Source organism: Bufo gargarizans, chromosome 3 (assembly GCF_014858855.1).
Source record: "Bufo gargarizans isolate SCDJY-AF-19 chromosome 3, ASM1485885v1, whole genome shotgun sequence".
NCBI lineage: Eukaryota > Metazoa > Chordata > Amphibia > Anura > Bufonidae > Bufo > Bufo gargarizans.
Window position 1 is genome coordinate 122,597,645 of NC_058082.1, and position 25,312 is coordinate 122,622,956.

At 43.0% G+C, this 25,312-nt stretch overlaps 1 protein-coding gene across 2 annotated transcripts in view; it reads right to left on the reverse strand.

Moving 5' to 3' along the window:
* Positions 1-6,292: 6,292 nt before the first annotated feature.
* Positions 6,293-25,312, reverse strand: part of RAB5B (RAB5B, member RAS oncogene family) — a 41,967-nt gene continuing 22,947 nt past the window's right edge. For both annotated transcript variants that reach the window (XM_044283800.1, XM_044283799.1), the window contains 5 exons: positions 24,881-25,150; positions 24,602-24,753; positions 22,930-23,052; positions 16,395-16,488; positions 6,293-11,055 (listed from right to left, as the gene is read on the reverse strand). In XM_044283800.1, coding sequence (XP_044139735.1) covers positions 10,940-11,055; positions 16,395-16,488; positions 22,930-23,052; positions 24,602-24,753; positions 24,881-25,043 — 648 coding nt within the window. In that variant the 5' untranslated portion in view covers positions 25,044-25,150 and the 3' untranslated portion in view covers positions 6,293-10,939. The remainder of the gene's footprint in view (positions 11,056-16,394; positions 16,489-22,929; positions 23,053-24,601; positions 24,754-24,880; positions 25,151-25,312) is intronic.

Genomic DNA, 25,312 nt, shown 5'->3' on the forward strand with positions numbered 1-25,312 from the left:
AAAGCCTCCTGCTCTCCCTCCCTCCCCCCTCCTCCTGCTGCTGTAGCATTGCAATGTTACAGAGTGAGGAGGGAGGAGGGAGAGAGAGCGAGCAGGAGGCTTTCACAGCATGTTACAGAGGGAGAGCTGGAGGCGTCACATAAGATTATGAGGCGGCGCTGGGCACGAACGACAGCAGGTGAGGGCGGCAGCTTGGAGCCATTTACAGCCCCTTGGGCACCTTATTTTTATGACTGACAGGTTAGTAATAGCGTATTTTTAGCAAAATGAGCCTACAGATTACATTTATAAGACCACATTAGGAATGGTTAAAGCTCCCTGAACATAACCATAACCAATTATTATTTTAGGGGGTGAAACCTGGTGACAGAATCCCTTTAAGCAATTTCGAGCGTGGCATGGTTGTTGGTGCCAGACGGGCCGGTCTGAGTATTTCACAATCTGCTCAGTTACTGGGATTTTCACACACAACGATTTCTATGGTTTACAAACAAACAATGGTGTGAAAAGGGAAAAACATCCAGTATGCGGCAGTCCTGTGGGCGAAAATGCCTTGTTGATGCTAGAGGTCAGAGGAAAATGGGCCAGATTCAAGCTGATAGAAGAGCAACATTGACTGAAATAACCACTTGTTACAACCGAGGTATGCAGCAAAGCATTTGTGAAGCCACAACACACACAACCTTGAGGCGGATGGGCTACAACAGCAGAAGACCCCACCGGGTACCACTCATCTCCACTACAAATAGGAAAAAGAGGCTACAATTTGCACGAGCTCACCAAAATGGGATTGTTGAAGACTGGAAAAATGTTGCCTGGCCTGATGAGTCTCGATTTCTGTTGAGACATTCAAATGGTAGAGTCCAAATTTGGCGTAAACAAAATGAGAACATGTATCCATCATGCCTTGTTACCACTGTGCAGGCTGGTGGTGGTGGTGTAGGGGATGTTTTCTGGGCACACTTTAGGCCCCTTAGTGCCAATTGGCCATCGTTTAAATGCCACGGGCTACCTGAGCATTGTTTCTGACCATGTCCATCCCTTCATGACCACCATGTACCCATCCTCTGATGGCTACTTCCAGCAGGATAATGCACCATGTCACAAAGCTCGAATCATTTCAAATTGGTTTTTTGAACATGACAATGAGTTCACTGTACTAAAATGGCCCCCACAGTCACCAGATCTCAACCCAATAGAGCATCTTTGGGATGTGGTGGAACGGGAGCTTCGAGCCCTGGATGTGCATCCCTCAAATCTCCATCAACTGCAAGATGCTATCCTATCAATATGGGCCAACATTTCTAAAGAATGCTATCAGCACCTTGTTGAATCAATGCCACGTAGAATTAAGGCAGTTCTGAAGGCAAAAGGGGGTCCAACACCGTATTAGTATGGTGTTCCTAATAATTCTTTGGTGGGTATATATATATATATATATATATATATATATATATATATATATATATAAGCAATCATTTAATGCTTTGCTAGATTATGAGTCTAGATTCTTCTGTAGGTAGAATGAAGTCTCACAATATCCTAAGACTACATCTCAATATGGAGATGATCAATTTATTAGTTCGCCAATCTAGATGGTATAATTTCACCCACACTATAAAATTAGTCTTAATAAAATGAAATATCATTTTCTGTGTCTCTTACCAACTCCTAGTAGGAATCTCCCTTCTGCTTCTAGGAAAGCTGGGTGGTCCATCATAGCACATCTCACCATGGCTTTCATCCTGATAGACCCCTCTAAAGAGCTTAACTTCTCTTTCCTCTCCCTCTTTTTCCTCCTTTATGTGTGGTTTATGACCACAAACTTATCAGTTAGGCACACCTTTCTTGTTTGGAACTTTCATTGTAGGATGGGCGTGACCATTGATAAAAAATGTGACATCATAACTTTACCCAGATTGCACTTTTGCTATTGTTGTATTGTCACCTACTGATACCTAGGTGGCACTGCTGTATACGCTATTTGCATCATAGTATAAAGGGTTAACTTATGTAAGTCTGAATAAAACGTATTCTATACATTTGACCTTAGAAGCTTTAATTCAAAGCTATAGGGATTAATTCTGACACTTGTAGCAATTAGAGACAGACCTCTAGGCGTCTCTCTGAATGTTTCTCACACTGTTGATTTATGGATCATGATGATATGAATGGCCCTGTTTTCTCACAGAGATATCAATACCTCCTGTCATACCAAAGATGTGATTAATTGTTACAAAACACACATCCTTACAGACACTCGTTTAGAGACGAATATGTTAATGAGAAATATATATAATATACTGGATACATGTTGTCTTCATAACATATAACAGTATAATATATATATATATATATATATATATATATATATATATATGTCCTACTGATTGTCTCATGCTAAGGACTAACTAAGGCTCATTAAATGAATACATACATATTATATATTTTGCTTCATTAATAAATGCCTAATTGTATAGGTAATTATCACCAGCTGCATAGAGCTTATCTTTATCTCCCGTCATAAATTTATAAGTAGACAAGGAGGATTCTTCTCAGACTGGTACTTTCATGCGAACAATAACACTAAAAAGTAGAAACCTTTGTACGACCTTAATTCGGCTTACGCAAGACATACAAAATTGTAACTATAGTCGAGCATGGCTCTTAAAGGCAATGAACATCCATCTTGACTAGAATAATTGGATATCAATGTATATACTGTACCTATGAAAAGGCACAACAGGGCACCATGTTGCTATTGAACAGACTCAGCCATTTTCTGAGAACCATACATGTACAGCGCTCCCTCACTGACAGACAGACACGCACTCAGACACTCACTGAATGACGTACACACATACACCTACCCACTGAAACACACACACACAGAAACTCACTGACAGACACTCACTCACTCACTGGCAGACAAACACACACATACACTCACACAGACACTCACTGACAAACATACACACACTCACTGACAAACACACAGACACTTACTGACCGACAGACATCCACACTCACTGACATACACACACAGACACTCAATGACAGACACATACATTTACTGAAACAGACAGACATACACTCACTCACTGACATACATACACACAGGCAGACACTCACTCAGTCAAACACTTAAACACTCACCTCCCTGGGGTCCAGTTTGGTACAGCTCCTCAGTCCTCCAGCGCGCCGTTTAGTATGCCGGAATGACGTCATATTCCGGCATCACAGAGGGCGCACGAGGGAGAAATGGGGAGCTGCTAGAAGAGCCTCCCTTGCCGCCCGCCTCCTCTCCTCCGGTAATTTACTGCCAGAGCAGGCACCTGCCATCAGGGTAAGCAGATGCCTGCTCTGCCATATTTAAGAAGGACCTCCACCTCCTGGCCCCCATATAACGGTGCTGGGGGCGGCTCAAGAGCCGATCGCCCAGAGCTGCAGCCCCAGACAGGGCGCCCCCAGTAGGCCAGCGCACGCCTAGTTTGCCTAATGGTGGCATCGGCCCTGGCGTCGTGTATAAATTAAATGGGGGACAAAAATTGGATATGAACACAGCCTAAGGGGGCATTCACATGACCATATCCACAGCCTTCAAATTAAGGATCTGCTAAATAGGGATACCAGCCGTGTGCGTTCTTCATTTTGCCAAAAATGCCTATTCTTTTCCATAAAATGGACAAGAATAGGATACGTACAATATTTTTTTTTTTAAATGAATAGGTCCACATCCGATCTGCAAATAATGAGGATCGGACACGGACTGAAAACACATTTATGTGAATGCCTCATTGCAGATTTACAGCTGGATGAAATCCAATAAAAGCTGTGGGGAAACGGTAAACTAGGGATTTCACTCATTTCCAATAAAGGGTGAGAGCTGTGGCAAAACTGCATGTAATCCGCACCAAAATCCATTATTAGAAAATGCTGATATTGGTGTGGATATGTTGCAGATATGCACATAAATCCGCATGGAAATTCATGTGGACCTCATCTGTGATCACCCGCATCATGTGCAGTTGGCCTTATGTGGATTTTGATGTTGAAGTGCGGATTTCGACACGGATTTCATTGTGGATCCGCAAGTAAATCTTTCTACCTTGTTGGAGATTTAGATGCCGAGTTTAGAACTCCATTGACTGTAATAATGCGCACAAAAAAAAAAATAAAAAAAAAAAAGAAAAAAGAAAATATATATTTTTTTTTCCTTAACAGACCCTGACACATTCCATATCGCTTGTGTGAAAGATGCCTAACAGGTATATGAACATTGTGTCTATTATGCATGGATTGTTGTGTGGAAAATCTGCAGCGTAATATAGCACATGCCGTTTATGTGGATTTTCTGCATGGTTTTCACTGCGTTTCCACAAATCCGCATGTGTTAAAAACAGTTGACATGCTGCGGACATCAAAATCTGAACTACCGCACGGAAAACTTCTGTACTGTTTAGATCAGATTCTCCTCTACATAAAGGGCATCTGTCAGCAGGTTTGTACCTATGACACTGGCTGACCTGTTCCAGGTGCACTTGGCAGCTGAAGACATCTGTGTTGGTCCCATGTTCACATTGCTGAGAAAAATTATGTTTTACTATATGCAACGGGGGCGTTGCCATTACTCCTAGAGGCTCCTCTCTGTCTGCAAATGCTGTGCCCTCTGCGCTTCGATTGACAGGGCCAGGTGTTAGGATTAGAGATGAGCACATTTTATATTTTGAAATTCGTTCACACTTCATTTGTTGGTTAAAGGTGAATTGCGTTATGGATTCCGTTAGGCATTCCGTCATAAAATTGCATTATCGTCCGTGGTAACGGAATCCCCTGCATAACGGAAACGGGACGGATCAGTTTTGCAGCCCATAGACTTCCATTATGACGGAATGAATAACGGAATGCCTCTAAAGGCATTCCGTTACGGTCCGTGGTAATGGAATCCATAACGCAATTCACCTTTAACCAACAAACAAAGTGTGAACGAATTTCATTAGCAGAAATTCGCTCATCTCTAGTTATGTTTTCACTGCCTGGCCCTTTCAATTTTTTATTAAAGCTTAAAAGGGAACCTGTCACCAGTTTTATGGTGTCCTAACTAAGGACAAAATAAATAAGTGACTGATTCTCCCCGCACAATGCTGGGTCACTTTCTTTAACTGACCCAGTCAATCTGCCAACATCTTGTATTGAAAAGCTCCAGCTGATAATGATGAGTCCTGAATATTTATGAGCTCCTGACTCCCCCGCCCACCTTTAACTGGTGAAGAACAGTGCGAACATGTTGGGCACCTAACAGCCGTTAGGTGGTGGCAACGAGTTTTTTATCTGGAGTACGTTGACTATATTTAAATATAATTTGTGTTGATTTTGCAATCACAGCAGTCGAAAGTGTGTGAAAATCTTCACAGTCGAATCCAAACCATGTGCTTGAAGAAGCGTATGTGACAATTAGCTAAAACGGGGGTCAGCAACCTCCACTCACGTCTACAGGAGTTCTAGGAACAGTCTTGTTCTTATAGTGCAGGGCTGGCCAACCTGAGGCTCTCCAGCTGTTGCAAAATTACAACTCCCAGCATGCCCAGTCTTCCTACAGCTATAAGTCTACAGAACGGCATGGTGGGAGTTGTAGTTTTACAACATCTGGAGAGCCACAGGTTGGCCAGCCCTGTTATAGTGCATGCTGGGAGTTGCAGTTTCATAACTGGAGTTGCTGTTCCCTGACCTAAAACTTTTGACAGATGAAAGTTATTAAACACACCCCATGTATATTAGTAAGCGGGCATTGGGTGGTTCCCCTCTCCCTCCATTTGGTGATGCTGCACTTAAAGGGGTTGTCTAGGTTCAGAACTAAACACGGACATAGCCACATTTTCACCCAGGCAGCCCCCCTAATATGAGCATTGGCGCATGGTCAAGGGCTTGTTTACTCTGGCACACTGCTAGGCGGAAGCTTCCGCCCAGCAGTGTATTCGGTCACATCACCGGCACTGATTGGCCGGCTTTAGTGCTGCCCTAAGGCCTACCCATTAGTGCTAGTGACGTCACCAGGCACACTGCTGAGCGGAAGCCTCTGCCTAGTAGTCACCATGGAGAGCCCGGTATGTCCCCGGATATCCATAAAATGTCTTTGCCCTGTGCGATTCAGCGCAGGACAAAGGAGAGCATTGGACCATGAACTGCTCCGATGCTCATATTAGGGGGGCTGGAGGGGTGAAACTACTGCCAGGTATGAAAAGGCATCTGAATGATTCACCAAGAGAGCTACAAAAATGAATCAGACAAGCAGTAAGAAGCCAAGTTCATTTATTATACACACACAGTCGTCGTTTTTACTTACATTAAATACATTGGTAGATCAGGGGAGATGTCCATTATGGTTACAACTGAAGTTTCTTAATGCAAATAAGACAAAAAAAAGAAAATGCACATTAAAATGGAGGAAATTATCTCTTTCGGGGCTGCAATGTACCAACTTGGTCCAGGTTTCACCCATACGCAGACAGGGAATCAAGGTGAAGCTGACTGCATTAGTACAACAATGGTTCTTCATCCGGACATTGAAAAAAGGACAAGCACAACATCAATATCTCGGTTGTCCCACACAGCAGTCATTTGATCTTCTCTGAAGTGAGTATGAGCCACTGACTGATGGCGTTCAGCTAAAGCCTGGCTTTACAGAAACAATGAAATCAATGCTCTACATTGCCTGCATTTTATGGAACGCCACAGTAAAAAATAAATATCACTTTTCAATCAGATGCAATAATTATTAAAAGTTTAAAATCTCACCGGCCAACTTACATCTTCCACAGGCAGGAGGACTTGCTGCTTCCTACATACCGTCACTATACCCTCAGCGGCTTCCCAACAGCACAGGGCATCTCTAAGCGCACATTACAGTGATACAGGGATGCATCAATAGTAGCTATGTCCTACGCAGTAGAGGCAACCATTTTTGGTAAAGCATTCAAAATGGCTACCATCAAGATACATGTACAAACGCTGATCAGTCGGTAACTGGCGCACAAGCTCCAAAACAGATATGATCTCTGTCCAAAGGAAGTTTAGGCTGACAGCACTACGGATGGTTATTGTGGTTAGAGAGTTACCTTAGCGTAGGCTGATAGCAACCTTGCAGCAAATACAAAAAAATAAAAAAACATCTGACGATTTGATTAATTAATGGGACATCGATGGTTTGTGAGATCCTACACAGAGAGGCTCTAAAGATGAACTCTGGCGACAGAGCATCATATCTGATGAGACTTTTTTGTGTTGCTCACATTCAGTCCATGTGATGCGTAGAGCTTCATATACTATTGTAGTGTGAAGGCCATTCTGATGCGTTTTTGAAAATTCAGAAAAATGCATGCAGCTTACAGGGGTTGTCCGGTTTCCTATAAGGATGACCTATCCTCAGGATAGGTCATCAATATCTGATCAGCAGGGTCCGACAACCAGATCAGCTGTTTGAAGAGACTGCAGCGCTTGTTTACCTGCTCGCCGTCAACATTGCAGCGGCTGGCAGTGTAATTACACCATTCGGGACGGCACTTGTATGAGCGCTGCAGTCAATTCAAACAGCTCATCAGCAGGGGTCCCGGGGTGTCTGCCGATCTGGTATTGATGACTGGACCACCCCCTTCAGTACGGCGTTACCAGCTGATGAGTTTTCAACAGATGAAACTACTGCTGACATCAGCTGGTAATGAAGTGGTGAAACCACGGTTTCCTGGTGGGTCCAAAAATGCATCAAAACTGCGCCATAACCCAGCCTTAAACGGGCCGATAATTTCTTTAAAAAAAATAAAATAAAATCCTTGTAAGCAGCACAGGTAGGGTAAACCGGGGATCAGATCACTATAAAGTGAAGCTGAAAGTAATAAGCACCAATCGACTTGGATATTGTTGACCGGCGCTCGCTATGGAGACCCTTAGGCTATGTTCACGTGACTGAAATGCTGTGGCTCTGCTGCCATGAATTTTCATGCAGCACATCAGCAGCATTGTACAGTACCAGCAAAGTGGATGAGATTTTTTTTTTCTGTGGAGGAGAAATCTCCTGTGGATGGAAAAGGTAAAGTTCAGAGTCATTTCCGTGGCAATACATGTTTTTTTTGCTGGGGAACCACCGGAAGAAAAACGCAGTAGAATTTTCGTGTGGACACAGCCTTGGGGTTCAACATTGCGGCGGTGCTGGAAAACAATCATTGATTATTAGCATTGCACAAAAGTGGCAAATTTATTTATATATAAAAAATTAAAATAAAATAAAAAAAGGTCAAATGCGCATAAGAATGTTCACTGTCTGTAGAGATGAATTACACTCTACAATACAGCAACTATGGATGAAAATACAATAAAATGTTACAAATCTTTTTCTTTTATTTTTTTCATTTCCAACCGCAGGATTAGAAACCGTAAAAAATAAAAGAAATAAAAAAAAAGGATTGCAGAACATCCACATCACACCAATGCGGACCGTTTGGAAATATTCACATGAATTCGTTGCAGAACTGAAAATCCGTTCTTTACATCTGAACATTGTTTTCTGCAAGCCCCTTTCAGATTTTTCCAAAATTTCTGCAACAGATCCGCTGCATGTGAATAAACCCTTACAATATCTCCTAAACCTTTGTCATTCATGTGCTGTCAAGCCCTCTCACATATGGCAAGGCATTTACAGAGTACACCCTAACCACAGTCCTGTCCACCGATGGAAGGAAGGCACATTTCAAGAGAAAACTGGCAATCCATGAAGCCACCGACATGAATGAGTAAGAACACTTAAACACACACACACACACAGGAAGGCACATACCTGCCATGCCAACTGGTGTATAGATAAGACTTAAGAGAACCTTATGAGTCAGATTTGGTACATTGTGGCCCAAGATGTCTCAGTCAGCAGAATCTCCTTGTCAGGGTAAAGAGTGGTTAAATCAATGGTTGTATGCTATGATGTGAGAGAATATAATTACAATTCCTAAGAGAGCGGATGAGCGGTAATAAATGTGGTGCAATCAGTCCACTTGCTACATGATCGTGAAACACTGAATCCAATAAACAGGGTTGTCCAAATAATCCTAAAATCTACCCAACGCCACTAAATGCCTTTATTAAAAAACATGCTATATTCTCCTACCATTCTCTGCGTTCTCTATTTTCTGGTTGTATACAAGGCTGCAGTGGCAATGTGCAGGTATTTGGCATGTGACCACTGCAGCCAACCACTCTCCTTAGCGGTCTTGTGCCGTATAGCGCCATGTCGCCGCTGCAGCCTTGTATACAAACAGTTGAAGGTGGACCAGAGAATGGTGGAGGAGAAACAGTTGTGTATAGGAGTTTTATTTTATTTTAAGGCATTTAGTGGCAATGTGAAGATTTTAGGACAAATCGGAAAACCTCTTTAATATACAGAAATCTGAAAATATGCGTAAATTAACAGAAGAACAACCTTTCCACACTTGAGAACTAAAGTGCACGCTGCCCTTGAAGTAGGCAACACTAAATACACAGGTTTGCATGGAACTTGTAGAGCAGCAAGGAGAATAGTAACCATTGTAGGAAACCTCTTCAGCGATGGAGGAAATGGTGACTTAGGGACTACCTTCTCTACGGTTACATAGCTTGAAGTGAGTTATTGAGTGATTGTTAAATAAATGATGTGTGTCTGGTTCTGCTGACCATGGCCAAGCTGCATCAGAACTTGTAGCCAAGTAGGTACGTTGTCTCCAGGCTGGAAATCCATCTGTCACTCTGCCCACCGGGTACATATTGATGGGGCTCCCTCCACTGTTATACAGCACTCAAACATCCTTATATCAGAGTAAATCACAAGCATGACAATAGAGGCAGCTGGATCTGCTGTGCTAAGGATGGAAAACTTTGATGGTATATAAAATCCCTGAAAACCGAACGGCTAAAAGTGTTTTGACGACTGTGACCCAGAGCGCTCCCATAATCCAGATGAAGATCCTGTAAACCATTTGATGTGCTTTAAATTCCAGACACAAATTAGAATTCCCTCTAGGCCACCAGCCAAGGTTTGATTTTTACTGCATCATGAAAGACCACTGCATTACCTGCCTGGACTAACCACGCAATGCCCATCAATAGAAGGCATACTCGCCCCTGGCCATGCCTACAGTAAAAGGCAAATCTCAAATGTTCACCTTAAAACTTTTCACATGTACACAACCCATGAAATTGTTCTTCTGACTACATCTAAGAGGAAGGTGAAAGGATAATTTACCAGCTAGAGTTGTCCAGGCACACTAATAATGCATTTGACAGGCGAAGCAAACAAGAAATTAAAAAGTACACAAGTACTGCAGCAAGTCATGTGAGGCTTCTTCCATGTCTGAAGATCTACAGAGTGCTGTAAAACAGAAGAGAAATTCAAGAAAGCAGAAGGTAGGTGGTGGGTAGAAGATAAGTAGTAGGTGGGTGAAGGGGGACCTACATGAAACCAAAAACAAAAATCAATATTAAAGTCACTATATGCAGCTATAATACAAAGTAGAATCAGTTTTTGTTTTTTGCTTCTTTTCTTGTTTGCTCTGCTGAGAGGGCGCGGTCCCCAGAAGATGCAATCCTTACTGCGTCACCAAGAAAAGTCTGTGTGTGTTTGTTGGAAGCGTTAAAACAAAAATTAAAACCCACAACAGTGCAGTTAGCAGGGAGATCTCGGGGCTGCAGTGGTGTAGGGGTGGAAAGGGGAAGTTTCAAGATGCTCGCGTTGTTTCCAAGTGTGTGCCGTTATCCACTGGTGAGGGGGGAGGAAGGGATGCAGAAGGGAAAGTCTTGGCAGAAGAGTGAGGTGCTGGAAAGGTGTTAAGTTGTATTTCTGGAGGGTGAAAGGGCAGGTGCAGGAAGAGAGGTTATAATCTTATCTTGAATCCCCTTTGCTCTCGCTCTCCAGTCTCCGCGATTAATTGCTGCAGCACTGGCTCCTGTTCTGCTGTGTCTGCTCGTGGAGATCCACACCCCGGCTCCGACCAGGAGCCCCACTTGTGTTCTGGGGCTCATTTTTTGGCAGCTTCTTAGCTGTAAAAAGAAGATGCGATTTCATTAGGGAATCAGGTTTTCAAATACAGAACCCCTATTAAAACTGGACATAGCGTCAAAAGAACAGTGCCATGCTTTAGTATTTCACATTTTCTTTAAAGTTTTCCAAGTGTTTTATACTAATGATGAATTCTCATCAAATCATCAGTATCCGATCGGTAGGGGTCTGACTCACTGCACCACAGCCAATTAGCTGCTTAAAAAGGTGCCACTGCGCTCCTGGCAGTTTACCCTAGGCTATGTGATGTCACATTCATCAGTCCCGTGGCCTAGGCGCAGCTCGGGCCCATTCATGTGAATGGAGCAGAGCTGCGGTAGCCGCTACCCAATGGATGGCACCCTATTTGGTAAGCTGCAGAGTGCCGTGGCCTCCTCAAACAGCTGAGTGGTGGGTGGCCAGGTCCCCACCGATCAGACACTGATGACCTACTATGAGGATAGGTCATCAATATAAAACACCTTTAATAGACTAATTAAAGTCCTTAGATCTGTGTTCTGCACTTAGGCTTTTTGGCTTACTTTGGTTTAGTCTGCCTAGCGATATGCCACCAATGTCTGAAATAAGACAACCCCTTTAAAGGATCTGTTGCTAATTTTGGTTGGTAGGTTTCAGATACCAAAGGACACCTTTGGAGGTCTTGTGTAGCCCAAATCTAGATGGGTCAGAGCTGAGGGTCCATACAATATTAGGCAAGTAGCTTTAAGGATAACCAACTCTATAAATGTACAGAAGTTCAGGGTTTAAACATGGCGTCTGCTCAGAAGATAAGCTGGCGCCATAGCTGCTCGGTTCCTGCTGTTTTAAACATCAGATGCCTGTAGGCAATGTCTGTCATAGGCACTATCACTGATCATACACATTTAACCCCTCAGATACCAATGGTCAATTGTGACCATGGCATCTGACCAGTGAAACCCACACAAAGATCAAAGGAGCCATTCGATTGTTGTGGCAGCCTCGGGCCCCTTGAAAGATCAGAGGCCTGCCACATCTATGTTCCTATGGAATCTTGCTTGTGGGAGGGCCCCATGGGAACATAGCAAATCTCCCATAGACTACAGTAATATTTATTTGCAGTCTATAGGAGAAGCCATCAGATGATTACAAGTTAAAGTCAACTAGGCCATGTGACTGATGAATTTAAAGTCACTGGCCTAAGAAGAGGACACTGCACTCACAGGAGTGACTCAGCCTCTTCATAGAGCCTTTTTTGTGGGAGTGCTGGAAGTTAGACTCCCACCGCTGAGATATTGATGACCTGATCTTGAGGAAAAGCCATCAATACAAAAAAAACTGAAAAATACTTTATTGTTATGGCTAATCAATATGTTTTATGACTGAGCCAGGTTTTCTTTACAACACAGAGATTTCAAGAAAGTTTTTTGCTGTGTCTGCAACTGATTGTAACACAATTCAGCACAAAAGGTTAGTGACCTCAAGGTCAGCTGCAGCATTGACGCATTGTTCCTTTGAATGATCACACACTTAATAGTAATAAAAAGGGAGCGGGCTATTGTATGTTCCTTAGAAAGGCCCAGGTCACTTCCACTGTACTAAAGCATGACACAGACATAATAACAATTAAAGGTGGTGAATAAACTTGAGTACAAGGTGAATGAACACAAATATTGATCAACCTCTAACTTTGCACCTTTATATCTGTAGGTTAATTATCCCTTTAATCTCAATGTGGCTATTTTCTCAGGATGTAAAACACAGTGTATTTGAAAAAGTCTTCAGACCCTTTAACTTTTTACTAATTTTATTTTGCAACCATGCACTAAAATAAATTCTGCACTCAGTACCCCGTAATAGACAAAGTGAAAACAGAATGCTCAAAATCTTTGCTCATTTATTAAAAAGGAAATAAACTAAAAAGTCTTGCAATGACCTAACTATTCAGACCCTTTACTTAGTACTAGTTGAAGCACATTTGGCAGTGATTACAGGCTCCAGTCTGTTGGGGTATGATGCTGCAAGGTTTACACACCTGGATTTGGGGACTTTCTGCTATTATTCCTTGCAGATCCTCTCAAGCTTTGTCAAGTTGGACGGGGACCGTCAGGGACACCCATTTTTAGATCTCTCTAGCGATGTTTGATTGGGCTTAAGTCAGGGGTTTGGCTGGGCCACTCAAGGACATTCAGAGTTGTCCCTAATCCACTCCTGTGTTGTCTTGGCTGTGTGCTTAGGCCCAGTGTCTTGTTGCAAAGTGAACCTTTGGCCCGGTCTGAGGTCCACAGGACGTTTTCATTAACAATATCTCTTTACTTTGCTACATTCAGCTTTCCCTCAACCCTGACGAGTCTACCTGTCCCAGACACTGAAAACCACCCAAGAGCATGATGCTGCTGTTCTTGAACAGGGAATGAGCCGTGTCTGGTTTTCTCCAGACATGATGCTTAGAATTGCGGCCAAAAAGTTCAATCTTTGTTTCATCAGACTGGAGAATTTTGTTTCTGACATTCTGAGAGTACTTTAGGTGCTTTTTTGAAATTCCAGGCAGGCTTTCATGTGTCTTTTACTGAGAAGAGGGTTCTTTCTGTCCACTCTGACATAAAGCCCAAATTGGTGGAGTGCTGCTGTTGACCTTTGGGAAGTTTCTCCCAGACTGACCATTGGGTTGTTGGTCACATTACTTACCAAGGCCCAAGGATGTCCTTTTGTCTCAGTCACAGTCCTGGGGATAAATAGATGATGGGAGAGATCTCTGTACTGACCCCTGATATATTTATACATCAAAGATCTCCCCTCAGTCGTCTTTTTTTAAAATAAAATAAATAACCCTCTGCTATGTCTTTCCACTCCATGGGCGGTCTGACCAATGAATTGTAAAGTTCTCATCATGTGCATCCATGTCCCTTTTGATGCACCCCATAATCTTGGCAGCAGCTGCCCGACACTCGTTTCTACAGTATAGTTTGCTGTCCACTAGAATTCCTAAGTCCTTTTCCATGTCAGTGTTAGGGCTCATGCACAGGACCTTTATGTATTTTGCGTTCCGAAAAACACAGATCTGCAAAAAATACGGATGATGTATGTGTGCATTCCGTATTTTGCAGAGCGGAACAGCTGGCCCCTAATAGAACAGTCCTATACCTGTCTGTAATGCGGAAACGCAGAGTTTTTTTTTCTGCGGACCCATTGAAATGAATGGTTCCACGTAAGGTCCGCAAAAATAAATAAAGAACAGACACGGAAAGAAAATATGTTTGCGTGGCTGAGTCAACGTTTTATCATTTAGTATGTACGGGTGACATGCATTGTTCCTTCCTACCTGCCTAATCTTAAGGCTCCATTCAGACGTCTGCATTTTGGGTGCAGATCCATTCTGCAATTATGCGGAACGGGTGCGGACCCATTCATTTTCAATGGGGATGGAAAAGATGCGGACAGCACACAGTATGCTGTCCGCATCTGCCCCGCGGCCCCGAACTTCCGGTCCGCGACTTCGCAAAAAAATAGAACACATCCTATTCTTGTCCGCAGCTGAACAAGAATAGGCATTTCTATTGGGGTGCCCGCCCGGTGTTTTGCGGATCCGCAAAACACTGCGGACGTGTGAATGGACCCTAAGGCCCCTTTCACACGGGCGAGTATTCCGCGCGGATACGATGCGCGAGTTGAACGCATTGCACCCGCACTGAATCCCGCCCCATTCATTTCTATGGGGCTGTGCACACGAGCAGTGATTTTCACGCATCACAAATCGCAGCATGCTCTATTTTGTGCGTTTTTCACGTTTTTTTAGGCCCCATAGAAATGAATGGGGTTGAGTGGAAATCGCAAGCATCCGCAAGCAAGTGCGGATGCGGTGCGATTTTCACACACTGTTGCTAGGAGACGATCGGGATGGAGACCCGATTATTATTATTTTCCCTTATAACGTGGTTAGAAGGGAAAATAGCATTCTGAATACAGAATGCATAGTAAAATAGCGCTGGAGGGGTTAAAAAATAAATAAAAAATTATTTAACTCGCCTTAGTCAACTCGATCGCGCAGCCCGGCTTCTCTTCTGTCTCCTTCTTTGCTGATTGCAGGAACAGGACCTGTGGTGACGTCACTCCGGTCATCACATGATCCATCACCATGGTGATGGATCATGTGATGACCGGAGTGACGTCACCACAGGTCCTGTTCCTGCAATCAGCAAAGAAGGAGACAGAAGAGAAGCCGGGCTGCGCGATCAAGTGGACTAAGGTGAGTTAAATTTTTTTTACTTTTTTTTTTTTAACCCCTCCAGCGCTATTTTACTATGCATTCTGTATTCAGAATGCTATTATTTTCCCTTATAACCATGTTATAAAGGAAAATAATACAATCTACAGAACACCAATCCCAAGCCCGAACTTCTGTGAAGAAGCTCAGGTTTGGGTACCAAACATGCGCGATTTTTCTCACGCGAGTCCAAAACGCATTACAATGTTTTGCACTCGCGGGGAAAAATCGTGCATGTTCCCGCAACGCACCTGCATCTTTTCCCGCAACGCCCGTCTGAAAGAGGCCTAAGGGTGTATTAGACACCCTGATGCTGCAGACGATTGTCAGACGGGAGGTGTTCACTCCCACACTCGTCAGATAGCTAGCCGAGGACACTGCTGCTATTACATGCAACATTACATGTCCTCCGTGGAATGGGGAGGGGCGATTGGTATGCCATCACTGGTCCCCATGCAGGGCATGCTTAATAAAAAAATAAAAAATAAATAAATAAATCACAATTTAGAGGCAGTATTAGACTAAACATTTATCAGTGTTAAACCTTATCTGCCACTTATCTGCCCAAGCCTACAGATCCCTCTGTAGCAGTATACGGTCCTCTTCAGTGATAATTATTTACACAGTTTAGTGTCATCTGCAAAAATGTATATTGTAGTGTGCAACCCTCTACGAGATCATTAACAAATATATTGAAGATAATAGGGCCTAGTACTGACCCCTGTGGTAACCCACTAGTATTGGTGAGGGGTCACCAGAACCAAAGATTCTCAGCCAGTCGGTGACATGGCCTAGGCGCAGCTCAGTCCCATTCAAATGAAGCTGTCAATCTGCAAGGAGGCTGCAGCCTCCTTAAACAGCTCATCTGGGGGCTTCCAGGTGTAGGACCCCAACATCCTGATATTGATGCCCTATCCTGAAGACAGGTCACCAATAGCAAAATCTCGGAAAAACCCATTTAAATAAATAGGTCATGTTCACATTTTAACTTTCTCTCAGTGATCAGTTATCAGTGACCCACTATCTATAGAAATTATGTGAAAGAGATAGCAGCACATTATTAGAAATAAATTGCTTCAGAGAGCAATTGAACTTTACCTATTGCAAGAAACAGATCATTGACATTCATGGCTGTCTTGGCGGATGTCTCCATAAATAACAGACTGTTGTCATCTGCATACGCCTGGGCTTCCTGCAAATCAGCACAGAACAAAGAACAGGTCAAACTTTTAAATCAATGACTCAGAGGTTAAGTGAGAGAACAGCTGAAAAAAGCATTGAACTTAAAGGGGTTGTCCCAGAAAAAATATTCTGCATTTTCCAAACAACCACCTGGATCTAAACACTTTTGTAATTGCATGGAATAAAGGAATTTACTACAGCCACGAGTTATTCAATAAATGTATCTGTATAATGCCACCTGCTGTTCCTTTTTTTTATTTTTTTTTATTATTATTTAACTTTTTATTATTTGCAATGCATCTATACATTTAGAACCTTTTGATTATGGGAACCTGGTCATGTGACATCAAGTCTGACAGCAGCCCAGATCGGTCTCTAATGTGTAAACAGGAACTCTCCAGTGTGGCTGACTTTCTGTGAACTACAGAAGGACATCATCACATATCCCTCCTTGTAGCTCTCAGGCCCCTCTCCTTCCTTTTCCTTTGTATATCCCTGTATTCTGTTCAATATATGTGTCCCCTATGTAAAGTACCAGGAGTACAGATATATAGTAGGTGAGAGTATACAGTGATTAACTGCAGTTATATCAACCTCCTGACTCACACTGCCTGTCTGTGCTATCTGTGTGTGCCGACTCTCCAGTTTAGTTCTATAAGAAGTAGCTCACGCTGGTCTCCTGCAAGTAAGAGTGGAAGAGAGGGCAGATTGGCTCAAGATGCATCACAAAATAGAACATGTAGACTCTACAGTGTGAGGGGATAGCAGCTGTGTCACTGATCTGTCATGGCTGCCATTACACAGCGCAGTACAGTGTGGCGAGATTCTGCCCCCTCCGACTCTGCAAAGCCAGGCATGATGGGAAATGTAGATTTAATAAGGAAAACCCTAATTCGGTATACACAAGAGCCTCCATCTTATTCTTTAGTAATGGCTTGCACTATATAGGCAGAGAAAAAAAAAAATCCTTGCGTGCTTCTTTAATTAGAATAGGGCTTATGCACAATACTTGCTGGGCACTAGATGGAGGTCTCAGTAACTTTCCCACCTGGAGTACAGCGGCATCCACACCTGAGATCAGATCGGGTATCACAGTATGCCTGCATAAACCCTTTAACAATATGTATTAGAAAACTTGTGCTGAAATAGTGGGCCGAAAAAGCCCCCAAACTGCCAAGCAGTTGGGTATAACAATAGTATTTAGTAAGTTCTTTATTGTGGCCACTCATAGCAAGACTTTGCATAGCATATAAAGAGCAGTACTGTAAAGAGGCATATTATAGCAGCAGAAAAACAAATACGAGATAAAATAAAAACCCTACAAACAGCTTATATCTTACACAAAGAGGTCATGTCCGTAAAATCACCAATAAAGCAGAGGCAATAAACATAATGCTAGAAGACACTAATAATATGGCTCAGGCAATAAACCACTGGCAATTTCAGACTACAGCGGCTACCATAGACGTGGAAGATCTTTACACAGTTGCTATTACATTAAACACCCCTACCCCATCCCTCCCTCCACAACTCGACACAGACATAATGGGATAGTCCAGCCACACAATACCCCACAGCCACAATACCAGGAGCACTCGGAATTAAGCGGGGACTAACGGAGGCGTTTTTAGGGTTAGCTTCTACTCCTTATCTGTCAAATGGCCCAAATTGGTTTCCTAACTTCCCTGTGCAAGCAGCACCTCAATCAAACATCTAACCCAAAGGATCCATTTTAGCATTTATCCAGTGGCCCAATATATAGTTTCCAAAACCAATAAAGACTTCCAAGTAAACTTTTTGGGTAAAAAAGTATGTCCTGTTTTTTTCCGGTAATAACTGTGTATCTTATAGTGCGAATGCCATTGTGGAAGCGGTCATTAGAATGCAGGAGGTGCGAAGAGTGAAGCGCTGTGCTGGCTGTACTCGCCGCTCCTTGATCTTCTCCCAGGCCCCACTCTGCACTGTGTCCTGACTGCGTACAGCATCTGGACGTAGTGCACGTAGAGGCTGTGCGACGTTCGGAAGACGACCTCGGAGCGATGAGTGCAGGAAGAGCGGTCCTGAGCAAGTTCATTTTTGTTTTGTCTGATCGAGCTTGGGGGTCTGAGAAAGAAATCTGATTGGGTAGAACCAAAAAGTCCTATTCTACATTTATCCATTCCCATAACTAGAACAGCTTGAATATCAATGATATAAACAGAAAATACCAGGAGCTTTTGATGTTCTTCTGGATGAAGCTCGCTCACGCAAAACGCTCACCGAGGTGGCCGCGATTTCAGCAACAGAGTGAGGTTTGGAATGTTATGCTTCTTATATACAGCTACACTATTACACTTAGATGTGACTAGGGCTTCTTCATATTAGCCGTCCTCTGGCATTAGTACATAAAACACTGGAAGGCAACACAAGATAGTTTCACATGGGATCAATTCTGCAGGCAGAGTTCTCTGTGAGCTGGACAGGGAAAAGCATGCAATGACTGTCGCTCCTGCAGGTGCACAAGTCAGTTATTATGTGTGTCTAGCACATACAAGGAAGGAGTAGCTGGACACAATTGTTATTACTGAGCCCGCCATCGTTATTTCTATAAATAAGAAGTATAAGTAGGAGGCACTCATCACTGCGAAATGAACGAAGTCCTTTATTTCTTCCAAAGGTAAAACAATACAAGGCCGGGGCAAGACGGCTCACACACAAAGTAGAAGAAGTAGCAACGGCCGCTTTGCGCTCTTCCTCAGGCCACTATCATCATCACGCACTCGCTTCACTTATACGTCATCACACGGGGTTGCCATAGAAAACACAGACACCACCCCGTACTGACATATTTACACACTAACAATAACAAATACCACATATATGGATAAATAACCTTATGCATTACAGAAATACACTTAAAGGGAACCTGTCACCGGGATTTTGGGTATAGAGCTGAGGACATGGGTTGCTAGATGGCCGCTAGCACATCTGCAATACCCAGTCCCCATAGCTCTGTGTGCTTTTATTGTGTAAAAAAAACGATTTAATACATATGCAAATTAACCTGAGATGAGTCCTGTATGTGAGATGAGTCAGGGACAGGACTCCTCTCAGGGTAATTTGCATATGTATTAAATCGGGTTTTTTTACACAATAAAAGCACACAGAGCTATGGGGACTGGGTATTGCAGATGTGCTAGCGGCCATCTAGCAACCCATGTCTTCAGCTCTATACCCAAAATCCCGGTGACAGGTTCCCTTTAAGTCATTTTTATCATTTAACTCTAAAGGGCCCCTGGCTCTTAAACGCATAAGCCACACTGCTTCCTTCTGTAGAAGGAGGCGATGTCTATGTCTAGGTGGTGGGTTCAGGACTAACTCAATACTTGAAAAACTTAGGGATCTTGGATCCCCCCCATGTTCATCTCTTACATGCTCAATCAATCTGGGACATCCTTTCCCTGACTCCATTGAGTTGATATCTTCTCTGAACCTCTCATACATGCATCTTATTGTTTTTCCAACATAGAAACGTCCACACTGACAGGTCACTAAATATACCACAAATGTACTTCTACGGGTTATAAAACTGGTCACCTTGTGATAAACCCCTCCAAAACTGAGGGTTTTACTTTGAGAGTTATATTTGGAAAAAGACCCTTTAGACATGGCACCAGAAGGAGCCGAAGAAAGACCAAGGATTGTCAGAAAATCTACCCGCAAGAAGAAGCAGGTCTCCTAGAGACAGCGACTTCATCTGTGAAATCTGCATTTAAAGAGAACATTGTTGTTAACCCCACTGGCCACGACCTGCCACCAAGCTGTGCCTCAGTCCTGAATAAGGGCCTGGGTTACAGCCTGGTGGAACAGTTTCATTTGGTTGGCTTTGAAATCGATTTATTTAAATCCATACGTAAGACATACCATCATAAGATGTTTCGTGATGTACCCCAACAGGAGAAGGATAAGAAACAGGGAGAGATTCCAGTAAATGTTGGTCCCTTGGGTTTTAATATCATTACCCAGTTTAATGAATCTGAGATTTCTTGTTTAGAGGTTTTGACCAATAGGGATTTTAATGATGAGATCGAGAGCTATAGGTTTGATGGAGGGGTGAAGTCCACGTTTTGTCCTCCCTTGTCTACTGGCAGAAATATTGACATCTTTTATCATCAGGTGTTAAAGGATATTAGAGCATTGTTGTATCCAGTAGCTAAAGATAATATAAGTATGGAAGAAAAAGCAGGTTTGGAGTGGATTCGATCTCAGAAAGATGGTGGTGGTGAAACCAGCAGACAAGGGAGGAAATGTGGTGTTGATGACCAGGGAGCATTATGCTATGGAGTCTTTGAGGCAATTAAAGGATGATCAAAACTTTGTATGATAGACAAAATTATACCATTGTTCCCTACTAGACCATCTTGGTATTTTCTACCCAAGATCCATAAGTCGCTGATCCAACCCCCTATTGTGGCGGCGATTTGCTCGGTGACCGAACCACTATCTAAATATGTGGATTGGTTACGGAGACCACTATTGAGTAGTGCTCCTGCTTATTTACATGACACAAATGACTTTCTCTTGGCTCTGGGAGATTTCCATTGCCAGGAGGAGGTCAGTCTGGTGTCCTTGGACGTGGAGAGTCTGTATACCCGGATACCGCAAGAGGCGGGTATAACAGCGGTTATGGATGTCCTGGGCAAAATGAAAAAAAAAGAGTGGTCTCTTTTGCGAATTCATTAGAGAAGCCTTGGATTTCATTTTGACCAATAATGTGTTTAGGTTTGGGGATCAATGGTATAGACAGAAACATGGTACTGCCATGGGACCCCTGCATCTTGTACGTATGCCAATATCTATTTATCCAGGTTTGAAGATAAATACATATTCTCCGCAAGTAATCCATTTTTACACTACACTCAGCTGTTCTTAAGGTATGTTGACGATATCTTTATAGTGTGGTCAGGGACAAAAACCCAATGCATAGAGTTTGTTACGTATTCAAATGAGACTAATGACATGAATAGGAGATTTACTTTGAATTATGGAGGTGCCACCCTGGAATTCTAGGATGTGGCTGTCACAGTTAGTGGCAGTGATTTGGTTACGAAGGGTTATCGCAAACCCACGGCGACCAACTGTTTGCGGCACTATAGCAGTTATCATCCTCAGAATGTGAAAGAATCGGTTCCCTATAGGACAATTCATCAGACTAAGGCCTCATGCACACGGCCGTTGTTTGGGTCCGCATCCGCAGGAGTTTTGGCGGCTCGGATGCGGACCCATTTATTTCAATGGAGCCGCAAAAGATGTGGACAGCACTCCGTCATTACTTCTTCTACTTTGTGTGTGAGCCGTCTTGCCCCGGCCTTGTATTGTTGGAAGAAATAAAGGACTTTATTCATTTTGCAGTGATGAGTGCCACCTACTTATACTTCTTATTTATACATGAACTACTGACTTTAAGGCTGGAGCACCACATTACGGATATACAGAGACGCTGAGATCCAGTTTTGTTCTTTGGGATGTGGGCTGTGCCACCTATACTTTATCTTAAATATATACAGCCATTGTTAGTTACTCAAGGGGGGGGGGGAATTAAAAAATGTTGGAAAAGAAAATACCGCTCCAGTCTTAGGCTGTTTGTTAGCTCATCTGCCAACGCTTGACATGTAGGGAAATGTGTTTTCTTTGGCAGACATATTTGCATAACTTTACTCACAGTCTTCAAATGTTTCATTGAACATACTGTCCAAACGTGATGTTTCACAAGGCAAAAAAATATATAAAAAAATAAATAAATATAAATATATATATATATATATATATATATATATATATGAGAAATGGGGCAGCACGGGGGCTCAGGCAGTCCTGGGCTTGAATCTAACCAAGGACAACGTCTGCATAGAGTTCGTATGGTCTTGGTAGGTTTGTGGGGGGGTTTTATGGGTACTCCAGGTTTCATCCCGCACCCAAAAGTAAACTGATAGGTTCAAGGGTCACCAAGTCAGAGAGATATCAACAGTTTTGAGCAGTGAGGGTCCGAGTGTTGAGACCCCCACCAATTTCTAGAAAGAGGGGAGAGAGGAGCTGGCATATTGTGCTCTCTCTCCTCGCTGCAGGGGACGGAATTGAGGTGGGCTCATAGACTTTAACTGAGCCCATCGTCCTGAGGAGAAAGAGGATAATATGCAGGCGCTGCTTTCGCTTCATTCTAGAAATTGGTGGGGGGTCTCATCTCCTATATATCGCTATATGTCAATTGTTTTACCAAAACTCGGTCACCCTTTAATCTGGGATTTAGACGGTGCACCCCTGTGGGGACAGGGTCCAAAGTGGGTGATGACAATTGCTGTACAGCGCGGCAGAATGTGTTGGCGCTATAGATAATAATAATGAAAACAAAAGCACATGCATATACACAAAGAACTGAGGAAACAGATAAAGGTCGCAGTAAGTTTGGACTCACTTCATACTCCACCATACGCTTGTTAGTGAGGTCAGCCTTGTTGCCAGTAAGGGCTATGACAATGTTTGGACTGGCTTGTCTCTGCAGCTCTTTAACCCATGTCTTGGCTCTGGCAAATGTCTCCTGCAATGATAAACCAGAGAGTTAAAGACAGCATAGAAAGCTGAAATACGGCTTCCATCTATTGTCATCTGTGCTTACTTTTATCATCTGCTTATGTATATCCTTTTAAAAAGCAATACTGAAGCATCACCGTTTTTTCACATATACTGACCTCTAGTGGCCAAAACAGACTACACTGCAGACTGGTCCAAGAAATAGCACTTCATCTTACAACCTAATGTACTGACAGTATAAGACACAAAAGGAAGAAGACAGACACAGAGCAAACCCCGTTCACATCACATCGGAGGTATACGTGTAGGGTAAATAAATGAAGCAAACCAAAAAATCATCCAGAATGAACTAAAGTTGGTCGACTGAAGGAAAAATGTAAACAAGAAAATAAACTCAAATATTTTGGCAATTGTATTTCTTCAGATAGGAGACAAAATTCTATGGGGCCCTTTTCTTCCATTGCACGGATCAGTAAAACAAATGAAACATGTCCTATACTTGTCAGTGAAAAATCAGGACATGGCCGTATTGAAGTCTGTGGGTCAGCAAAAAAACAGAATAAAATCCTTTTTTGCGGACATGCTGAACTGTACACAAAAAAAAAAAAAAAAATGGATCCGCATTTTTGCGGACAGCATATGGCCGTCTGATTGAGCCCTAACTAAGGCTGCTTTCACATGGCAGCGTGTGGTCAGTGTAACGGCACATTTCCTGGACTGACCGCAGATCATGTGCGCCAAACTCGCTGCCTCATAGTGATCTATGAAGATGTCACTACTGTCCAGTACTCCAGTGATGCTGGGTGTACAGGACGGCAGACCCACGGTCAAGCTGGAACTCACAGCATCATCACTATAATGTAGCGAGTTCGGCTCACACGCCGTGGTTGGTGCGCGAAACGCAGTCATTACACGGCCCGTGCTTCACAGACCACACACAATACAAAAACGCAGCACAGCATGTTCTTGTATCCTGCCAAGTCCGGAAAAAAGAATGTATACTTTTTTCTTTTTTTTTTTACCATGAAACTCTATGGTGAACAGATGCCAGTCTGATGAAAGTATCCATTATTTTTTTTGTATACATTAAATGGATGTGAAAAACGTGATGTGAGCCCATCCCTGAACCTAACAAACTAGACCATTTATTACAAAGTTCAGCCTCTAGTGGGCACCATACAACACTAAAGGGCCTCATTTATCAAAGCTGACCTTGCTGCCCACAGCAACCAGACTTCAGCTTTCATGAAAGCTGCAATGTGATTGGCTGTTATGGCTAACAAGCCAAGACTTTCTATACTAATGGATAATTAATTGAAGCCTATACATGCACCATATAGGTTATTCTCATAAAAGTCTGTACATTTTACGTATGGCTATGTGCATGACTCATTTCCTAATTGCTTAGAAACAAATTACAATTCCTCTAATCCAATGCTAAAGAACAGAGCAGAAAAAAAAAAAAAAGCCCTGACAAAAAGAAAGACAGATATGTGTCTGTAGCGCAACAATGTAACAACGCCTTCCTGCCATCTTCCGAACGACGACGACTTTACCTGGTTGGTGATGTCATACACCACAATTGCAGCTTGTGCTCCCCGATAGTACATGGGTGCCAGGCTGTGATACCGTTCTTGCCCTGCTGTATCCCAGATCTCAAATTTTACCGTAGTGTCATCCAGACAAACAGACTGTGTAAGAAATGCAGCTACAAAAAGGCACAAAAAAATAGGACAAATTGGGATTAGGAAAAATGGGAAAAGGAAATAAAACTACAATACATGGTAGGACCAAGACGAAATTCTGCATTCTTTACCGTGTATGTGACAACCTACCTCCTATTGTGCTCTCCTGGAATTCATGAAACTGTCCTTTGACGAAACGTAGAACCAGACTTGACTTGCCGACCGCAGATTCGCCGAGCAATACCAACTTAAACTGACAGATCTTACTGGCCTGAGACTGACCGTTTGGCCTCGCTGCTCCTCTCCCGGCCATTTCCTGAAGACAAAATTACAAGGAACGCTCCAGAAGATGGAGAAATGAAAAGGGACCTTCTCAGGCTTGTGCTGAAGGGAAGAAGCAGGTCCACACGAGGTCAAAATCTACAAAACATGAAAACGGAATCATTACACTGCTCTGAATGGACCTGCGGCTGAGCATGCAGGTTCAACGGAAGGAGGACGATAAGGTGGAGCAGTTGGTATCCTTCAGAAAGTGACTGTCGCAATTTGTTGCTATGAGCAACTCCATTCTTCCTTTACAAT